The 10,126-nt window shown below is 40.3% G+C and overlaps 1 protein-coding gene across 1 annotated transcript in view; it reads left to right on the top strand.

Annotated features, from left to right (window-relative positions):
• The window catches only part of LOC104395823 (ubiquitin-associated protein 2-like), a 103,751-nt gene that overhangs the window by 42,956 nt on the left and 50,669 nt on the right, over positions 1–10,126 (top strand). Inside the window, 5 exon segments of the mRNA XM_010005568.1 lie at positions 1,302–1,358; positions 3,014–3,066; positions 5,149–5,216; positions 7,859–8,048; positions 8,741–8,954. Of these exon segments, the coding sequence (XP_010003870.1) occupies positions 1,302–1,358; positions 3,014–3,066; positions 5,149–5,216; positions 7,859–8,048; positions 8,741–8,954 (582 nt within the window).

The raw sequence follows: 10,126 nt of genomic DNA, 5'->3' as shown, positions 1-10,126 counted from the left end.
CTTTCCCATAGGAGGGACCCTGTGGGGAAGTAAGGAAGGACTGTAAGGAATCCTTCTTCCTGAGGAGGAAGGAGCAGCAGGAACCACCAGCCTGTGAACTGACTCTAAATCCCATCCCCATCCCCCTGTGCTGCTGGGGGGAAGGAGGGAGAGAAACCGGGAACAAAGGGATTTGGGCCTGGGAAGAAGGGAGGGGTGGGGTAACGTGTGTGAGCCCTGCTCTGTGTGTGTCTGTGTCCTGTGTGTGTTTGATTAGTGTGACATTACATTCTTATTTTTTTCCCCAAGTTGAGTCTGTTTTGCCCAGTACCTTAATCGGTGAAGAACCCTCCTTGTCCTTTGTCTCAACCCAGGAGCTTTGTCCTCCTCATCCCAGTGTGTGTGTGTGTGTGGGGCGGGGGCAGGAGTTGAGTGAGCAGCCACAGGCCAGTTCTTTGTTGTTGTGTTGGACCCAAACTACGACAGTTGGGAAGAGGATATAGGAGTAGCAGTAATGCCAAGGTAGATTTTTGACTAAAAAGAAATTGATAAACTTGTGGCAAGATCGGACTTAGAATCCCATTAATAGGACGAAGATGTTAGCAAACTGGATTTAATGCAGAGAAGAGCAGTGAAATAACTGAGGCTAGAAGGATTGATTGAGTTGGGAAGGTAGAGTGTTAATAAGCAACAATAATAAATTTAGCAGCTTGGGTAAACTAATACAAGGATGAAGGGTTGTGTTCAGTTTTTAAAAAGATGCATAGAACCATGGTCATAAATGGGAGCAAGAGGTAAATGTTTAAAATGAATGTTAGGAAAATATCCCAAGTATTGTTCTAAGCAGGTTTGGTCTCCCGAAGGTGATGGGGATACTCAAGTGTTGGGCTTGATGTGTCTGAGCTCTTTTTGTGTTTGTTTTAGCTGATTCCAAGCTCTGTTTTTAGAGTTCTGATACCAACATGAGGTTTGTCTTCTACAGAGGCAGGCCTTGCTCTGACTGATAGGAGATAAATATAAGCAGGGCAAATACCAAATTGTATTTCTTTGAAGAAGAAATATCAGAATAAGGGATTCTGTGCTGGTCAGGAGAAGGGAAAGTAAATAAACTGTTTTTCTAAAAACTGCTGCTCATTTGGCTTTTCCTCCTTTCCAAAATTTCTGTGGAAATATGTAGATTAGTTTAGAAATTTGAGGCATTGTAGTAATTTTGCTGTGCTTGGATATGATTTAGTTATTTTTCAAGTGTCTCTATTTTTTCAGCATGTAGAAACCCCTTGGTTAGGGGCTGTTCGCTAAAATGTGAGCACAAGATGTTTCAGGCCCACAGAGCAGATGTTAACTTGCTCAGGACCTGCCAAAAAGTTTTGGATTCCAAGGTATAAACCCCCTCTCTTCTTCCCACTGTGTGTATATCTTAGTGGTAGGCCTGTTCACCTCACTGGATTAGTGCTATATGACCCTTCTCTGCCCAAGATGCTGCTTTGTAAAGGTGTACAAACAAATGCACTAATGTAGTGATGGTGTTAGTATGAACTGGATTTGATGCTGTCTTCAGGGAGCCTTTTTCTGGATGAATGTCTCAGAGGGTTCCTGGTTAAGTAAAAAGAGATGGTTAAAGCTCTTTTGCTTCTGTACTTGATCAAAGAGGATGGTAGCAGGAACTTTACTGCTGGTATTTTCTTTGCTCATGGTTATGTAGCTTAAATTAAAGCTCCGGTTGTTGCTTGGATAACCTTCCCTATACTTATGCTGGTGGGCAAGACCTTCAGTCCGTGTATTGCTCTTGTATGTCTGTGCCTACTGCTTCCTATGGAAGGGATTGGTTTTTTGCATCTGTAGGATTGCTTCCTGTAGTTTTCTCAATGCTGCATGCTGTGGACTGCACACTGTGCTCCAGTGTTCACCAAATAAACTGCCACAAGTTATGGGAAGAAGTGTTTTGCAGCTACAGTGGAAGCTTATTGATTCTTCTGATGCTTTTATATGAATTTTACATTTTAAAATAAAATTGCTCTATTAGGGTAAGGGATTTGAGTGGTTCTGCTCTGAGAAGAGAGTTACCAGGTTGGAAAGGAGCCTCCAGAGGTATAGCTTAGGTCTTGAACTTGAGTATGTTGAAAATAGGATTGTGGATGTCAGAGCAGGTATTGTGGTTGTGTTTTGTTCAGGCTTTATATGAATTTGTGCTTGAAACTGGGAGATCCCATGGGAGGGTTGAGTAACCTTTCACTGTCATTGGGGGCATAGGAGGAAGTTCTCTCAATATTTCAGATTAATCACTGGTTGCAGACATGCAGTCATGCAAATTATGTCTGGTACTGCAGTGGCTAAAAAATTCCCGAAATTATAGACTCACAGAACGGTTTGGGTTGGAAGTGGCCTTAAAGATCTCTTAGTCCAATCCCCCTACCGTGGACAGGGACACCTTCCACCAGACCAGGTTGCTCCAAGCTCCATCCAACCTGGCCTTGAACACTTGCAAGGATGGGGCAGCCACAGCTTCTCTGGGCAACCTGGGCCAGGGTCTCACCACCCTCACAGGAAAGAATTTCTTCCTAATGTCTAATCTCAATCTCACCTCTTTCCATTTGAAACCATTCCCCCTTGTCCCATCACTCCCTGCCCTTGTCCCAAACCCCTCCCCAGCTTTCCTGGAGCCCCTTCAGGCACTGGAAGGTGCTCTAAGGTCTCCCTGGAGCCTTCTCTTCTCCAGGCTGAACACCCCAACTCTCCCAGCCTGTCTCCAGAGCAGAGCTGCTCTAGCCCTTGGATCACCTTTGTAGCTTCCTCTGGATTCACCCTGACAGCTCCGTGTCAGAAATTAAAGCGGGAAAAAACAGCTCTCCTAAAATTTTAAATCTGCAGAACAATTTTCTAGAGCTTCCCATGTCTTCAACCACCATCTCCTCACTTTTTGTTCCACTAATAATGAAAACAGGATTGCTTATAAAGTAGAAGGGCTGAAATGCAACATTGTGCTTTTAGCTTGTAACTGTTTGTTGTTTTTTTTTCCTTCCCCAAATTATAATAGGAGCATGGAAAAACTCAATAGAAGAATGGACAGCAGAAGACTGGAATGAAGATGTAAGTGTACCTTGTTGGATAGACTGATTACCCTTTTCAGAGTTTCTGTGTCTTCTTCAAAAACTCAATGTTTGAAGTAATACTTTGCTGTATGCATGCAATGATATTTCTTACTGTGTTTCTTGCTGTAATTCCTGTTTAAAATATATATATTTAGATAAGCTTATTTTTAAATAAAATTGAATCAGGAAATATTTATTTTGCTGAGTGGACAATACATAGATAATATAGTTTTAAGTTTTATCCCATAATAAGTATTTGTGAATTGTATTTCTCCACTGCTCAATGCTGATGGGTGTTAACCTCATACTTCCCCCTTCTACTGTGTAGGGTTTTAATGCCATATTATCACAAGATCTTTATGTAATTAAGTTCTGAAGCTTACTATCAACTTTAGATTTCTCATTTGATGCTTTTTGTTTGAAATCTGCATAATTGTTCCACTTTGTTTACTTTATGTTCATAATATTTTAAAAAGGAACTATTAGTATGCTGAAGTTAACACTTAATTGCTTCATTCCTGTTGTTTCATCATGATGTGTTGTCTGAAGTACTAAAAAAATTTTGGTTCTCATGCTTTATCAGGCAACAGATATCTTCATGTCTGCAAAATATTTGGCATTTGTGATCATCATGTGTGAAAATTGCATTTGTGATTTTAAGTTTTCAGTTATAGTATTAAAGCTTAAGCAGTTCAGAAAACAAACTAGGTAGCAAGAAATATGGAAAGGAAAACAACTTTTAAGAAGTTTTTCATCTTTTATAGGAACATCCATTATTTCATGTTTGTTTTCAGAAGAGTAAGGTATTGTCTCAGAAGTCATCCCTTTTGCTTCCTTCTGTAGGGTAGCATGTCAGTGTTGTCCCTAGAAATGTGTGAATGTGTCAAATAACAGATATGAAAACTTTCCTTACTGAAAGGCCTATGTCTTTTGAGAAAATTAAAAGAAAGTCTAAAATTCCTAGGTTTTCTGTATCAGTTACTGTCATCAAAAGCTGGCATCTTTTTTAAACCTGTCCTCTATTTCTGAAGTATATGCTAGAGGTGGACTTAAAGGCTAAGGACAGTGAAAATTTATGGCCTTGTTATCACCCCTATTTGATGCTGGTATAATACAGAATTTGTAATATGGAGGGATGTTGAGCAATGCTGACTAGGGATAGATTTTTTTTAAAAAAATTATTATTAAACCTGAATAATTTGCACATGAGTCTTGAAAGAGCAGCAGATAAAACCTCTAGCCTGTTGTTAAATTTTATTAATTTTAGAGTGCTAGAAAAATCCCTGTAACCTAGGAGAAAGTTGTTCATGTGCTGATGTTCAGAAAGAGTGAATGAAATGGTGAGCTGCAGACAAATTAGCCCAAAATAATCCTGGGGAAAAAATAAAGGAAAAATGGATTAATCTGATTAAAAAAAAAAAAAAGATGCTTAAGAATACAGGTTGTGCTATTCAGTGTAGTTTTATGGAAAATAGGTCCACTTCAAATAATCCTGATCTTGGTCTTTAAGTAAATTACAAATTAACTTGAAACCATTACCCCTTGTCCAGTCAAGATAAAGACAGAGTATGTCCTTGTAAGAGATTTGATTTACATATTTTGTTCTAAAAATAATTACATTCTATCACAAAATACATTAAGTGGATTAAAATCTTCCTTGCAAATTTCTGCCAGTAAATCTTTTGCAAGAGGACCTTTACTGAGTGTGGGCATTTCTAAGAGGGCTAAGGAGTCCAGTCCCAGGCCAGATGCCATCTAGTGTCTTTATCAATGATTTGGAAGTAAAATTAAATCACTCCTGAATAAAATGTGTGGGAAATTAAAAATAAAAATAAAATAAGCAGAACAAATTTCCTAACACTTTAATTAAATTGGTACTTGATTCTGTGGAGAAGACTTTGCTGTAGTTTGACTACATTTTTTGTCTTTTTAAGCAGAGCTGCAGCATAACTGGATGTAATGGTATTTTGATTTTACTTTTATCTGAAAGTACATGACCAAGATGGAATTTTTGCAGATTTTGCAGCACAGTGTGAACGTGTATGATTAAAATATCCTCCCCCCATACTCTATTTTTCAGCTTTCTGAAACAAAAGTCTTCATTGCTTCCTCTGTTCCAGCTGAGAATCGTGTGACTCCTGGGCAAAGGTAAGCTATTCTTCCACAGTGTCACAGTCCGATGGTGTTAGTAACGGACTGCTGGAGGCCAGGATGCTTCCGTGACGTTCCTCCGTTCCTCTCTTATAGAGAGGGCTTTTTAAAGGGACCGAGGGCACACGCGGCACTCGCCGCACACAGAGGATCAATCGCTGCTGGACCGAATCTTAGAGCAGAGACTAGAAATACCACCCTCACCACGCCCACAAACTGTTACTGAGACCCATGTTTACTTTACAGATTAACCGGTTTATTAAGGGTTAACACAAACGGAGGGACAGGAGAGGTAGGCTAGGGATATGTCAGAGAAATACTATGCCCTTATTAAATGTACGCTCTGAGGGAGAGGTGTGGAATCAATGGAGTAAAAGGGTAGGAGTTGAGTCTGACAGGGAATTTAAGGGAGAGGGTGTGTGTGTATGTGGCTTTGTTTACCCTCCTGCGGCACGCGCCTCCTGCGATATGGCTTCTTTTCTGACTGGCAGGGCTCGGCAGCAGGTTCGTGGGGTGGCCAGCTTCCCAGCAGCGTCCCGGCGGGCAGACAGGCAGGCGGCGGCTTCCGGTACTGGTTCCAGGCAGAGTGTAGCAGCCTGCAAAACTTGCCCTCTTTTTTTTAGATCACAGTTCAAATTAGGTATTACTGTTCAAATTAGCCAGTTAGCACTGGCCAGGTCCATACTCTGTCAGAGGCAGCTTTTAACCTATTGTCTATTTTTCTGCCAGTTATCATAACCCTTGTGGTGTTTTCTTGCTGTGGCCTTACCTGGTAGAGCAAGAGGCCTGTTCATTCCGTCCTTGGCTGAATCAGCAAAAAGGCGCCGCTCTTGCTTTGCTGGCTTGAAAGGCATTTTGTTTAGTCTTGTGTGGGGGGAGAAAAGGTGGACCGTTCCCCACACATGGTTTCCCTATACCGTAAAAACCTGCTTGGTGAAGCAACTTTAGCTTGCACATATAACATGTTAAATAAAACACAAGGCTCTGGTCAGAGCCTTGCTTGCAATTTGTTGGTTTTGTGGGTTCGTGTGTTGCTGATTATTGGCTATGGAAGTGGAACCAAACTTACTAAATCCACATTCATAATACTGAGACCTTGTCTTCTGCACAAAGACTACTTACAGATAGGAACAGAAGTTCCTGTGATAGGAAAGGTTTGGGAAGTATGGGAAGAAAATTTTGCTGTGGTGAAAAGGAAACACTGGTTTTGCTGTCCATAAAATGGAAAGCCTGCACCTGTAGATGCAGAAAGCGTTCAGAACTTAGTGCTTTGACAAATATGTTAACAGAAAAGCTTGCGTTGGCAAGGTGAATTTCCCAGTAAGCATCACAATTACTTGCCTTAACTGATGATCTAGAGTTAAGATAGAGAACCAAAAATACGGCAGTTGCTGCCTTCCTTTGCTTGCCTTTGTCTTCACCAAATGCCTGGCCAATGATGATGTGGAATCAGTTGCCTGCATTAGCCTCAGGTCCTGGGAGATCAGGTTAAAGTTGTGTGATTCAAGACTTTGGTAGTTGGATAGCATGAGATTAAAAAACTAGATGGCCTAATGGTCCCAAACATCCAGATACTGCTGTACTCCAGACTGCAGCAAAATTTTTCATATAACATGGTTGTGACCTGGAGGAGGAATTGACAGTTGGTCTACAGTTTATATTCCTTTCCTTCTTAAAGGTGATATGCTTATATGTTCATTGTTCTAATGCAAATATTCTTCCAGTGGATGTCCCTCAAATTATGTTAGTAAATATTTTAGTTTTTTGACTCAAATTCTGGTGGTTTGTTTTTTTGCGGGGTTATTTGGGTGGAGTTATTTTTACTTGCCATAAAAAAAAGTTTGAGCATTAAGAAATCTATGCTAATGAAAGTACTGGAAGCAGAAATTCAACCCAATCCTGTGGTATATTTAGGATAAACTTAAGTCCAAATTTTTTGAGTAGATTTATTGTCTGAATGTCCTTGGATAAACCTGTGCTAAACATGTGGTAGGGGTTAGTAATCCATGCTAAATATAAGAAAATTCATGTTTTTCATCTTGTTCAGGTATATGTGGTAGAGTAATTTTGGATATGTGCCTCCTATCTGAGAAACTTAGCTCTTATTTCTGCTACTTCTGACTTCCATGTCATCACATATTCACTCAATTGCTGCATGTGTGACTTTATTCTTTACTACCCTCATACCCACCCTATACAGAGGTAGGACTTTGATCCCTTGTTCTTTTTAAAGGGATAGTGTGATATACAGAGAATGTGGATTATCAATAGATATAATGAGCTTGCAGGCAGGATCCACTCAAACGTTGTGTATCTTTTATGACTTGTCTCTAGTTACTTGGTTTATATTAATCATATAGGTTACTTATGTGATACATGATGTTATAAATTCGATAATGTTTGAAAAGAGTGCAAAGATCATTTATATTCTAACTGTAGTGGAAGGTTTCAGCTAGCAGAATATTACTTTCTAGCAAAAACCTCTATTCTACCTCTTTATATGGCCAACAAGCAATATTTGAAAAGACTGTTCATCAGTAATAATTCTGTTGCCAGTATGGCAGCATTAGTATTGTTAATGCTTCCTTCAGTTTCAATGCATCATGTTTATTCCAGCCAAACTTTGCTTTTTCTTACAGCATTGATTTGGTAACACTGCTTCAAAAGCCTGTGACTTCTACCCAAGAGACAGAAGGTAACTCATTTGAGGCTCCTCAGCAGCAGACCTTTGGCCAAGCCCTAGTCTTCACAAATTCTCAGCACAGCACCCAGATGGCATCAGGAACTGGCAGCTCCAGTGCTGCAAGCTCTTATTCTCCTCAAAGTCTGGTAAAATTATCTTATACCTTAAAAATATTCTTAATGAGTGAATATTTCAGGTTAAACAAGTTTTCCAGTACTAGTCATTTCATTAGATGTTTCAGTATTTGTAAAATTCAGATTGGAAATGTTCATACACACACACGCACAAAAAAAGGATTACTTTTTTGGGGGGTTTTACTATGTAGTTGTTTCTTGGTTTACATGAAATACTTGTATTAATTTTTTAGTAGAGAGCAGATGTGTTTACTGCATGCTGATTTAGAATGAAATAATTTGTTTATAGTGAAGAGTTCTATGCCAGAAAACTAAGTTTTGTTATTTCCAAGAACATATCTGACTGCTTCTTGAGGAAACCTGATTATTTCTGAGTCAATTTTGAGGGCTTGAAATTAGGCACTTCTATTTATTATCTGAAAATCAGTTCAACTTTTAGTAAATACATGCTATTTTGAGATGCATGGATTCAAGTAAATCAGTGTTGTTGTAATCAGTGGTGGAAGTTTCATCGGTGATAACCAGAGAGGATCTGGCCATATGCTACAACTGCTGAATTTTTATTGGTCATTTCTTAGTAATCTAGGACTGAAGAGGTTTTGGTTGCTGCCAAATAACAGCTGTAGGCATTGACCCTATGGTTATGTTCAAATTATTCATTAAATACTTCACTCCTTCCCCTCTTCTCTTTTGTCTTTTGGTAGTCTGCGGCTCTTTGTTCTGGCTTTGGAGAACTTGGATCCTCTAAATTGGAAAACTCTACTGGATCCCAAATCTTGGACCAATTGAAATCTCCAGGTTTGGGTCAGTTTACTTCTCAACAAAACAATAGTAGCTCTACCACCACTACCACAACTACTACATCATCCTGGGATCTAAATCTGCCCATTGCTCAGTCCTCAGTCCTTAGTCAGTTTGGTAAGTGCTTTGGCATAGTTTTCTCTCTCTTTCTCTCTCTGTAAGTCTTGTTAATCCCAATGACAGTTTTAAATAGCCTTAAAAGCTTTTTCTAAAAAATGTAATCCTAACAATACAATTGGTCACAACATTATGTGCCCAGGTGGCCAAGAAGGCCAACAGCATCCTGGCCTGCATCAGGAATAGCATGGCCAACAGGAGTAGGGAAGTGATCATCACTCCTGTACTCTTTACTGAAAGAGAGTGGTCAGGCACTGGAACAGGCTGCCCAGGGAGGTGGTTGAGTCACCATCCTTGGATGTATTCAAGAAATGCGTAGATGAGGAACTTCAGGGCATGCTCTAGTGGCCGAGGTTGTAGGTTATGTGTTTGTGGGGGATTGTTTGTTTGTTTGTTTTGATTTTGTTTCAATGGTTGGACTCAGTGATGTCAGAGGTCCTTTCCAACCATGACTATTCTGTGATACTGTGATTGTAAGAGTTACACTTGCTGGTAAATAGAGATTATGAGTATATCACAAACTAAATGTTGATAGGCTTAAGGTTATCCATAAATGTCATTGCATCTTTAGAAGTTGTTGAGCCTTCATGTAATCACATATTTGATGTAATGTGCTCAAATATCTAAGTGGAATCAGAAACATAAGGTGGTTTGGGTTTAAGTTGAAAGGGACCTTAAAGATCATCTAGCTCCAACCCCCCTGCAGGGACACAGAATCACAGAATCACCAAGGCTGGAAAAGATGTTTAAGATCAAGTCCAGCCTTAACACCAACACATTGGCTTGACCATGGCACTAAGTGCCACATCCAGCCTTTCCTTGAACACATCCAGGAATGGTGCCTCCACCACTTCCCTGGGAAGTCCATTCCAATGTCTAATGACCCTCTCCATGAGGAAGTGCTTCCTAATATCCAACCTAAACCTCCCCTGGGGCAGCTTCAGGCCATGCCCTCTTGTCTTGTTGCTGGTTGCCTGGGAGAAGAGCCCAACCCCACCTGACTCCAACCTCCCTTCAGGTAGTTGTGGAGAGTGAGAAGGTCCCCCGTGAGTCTCCTCTTCTCCAGGCTAAACAACCCCAGCTCCCTCAGCCTGATACAAGCCAGGATGTCATTGGCCTTCCGGGCCACCTGAGCACACTGCTGGCTCATATTCAACCGGCTGGCAACCAGT

The sequence above is a fragment of the Chaetura pelagica genome, unplaced genomic scaffold (genome assembly GCF_000747805.2).
Source record: "Chaetura pelagica isolate M959 unplaced genomic scaffold, ChaPel_1.0 scaffold549, whole genome shotgun sequence".
In the NCBI taxonomy this organism is placed as follows: Eukaryota; Metazoa; Chordata; class Aves; order Apodiformes; family Apodidae; genus Chaetura; species Chaetura pelagica.
The sequence above is the reverse complement of the archived record's forward strand: the minus strand, read 5'-3'. Positions and strand labels throughout refer to the sequence as shown.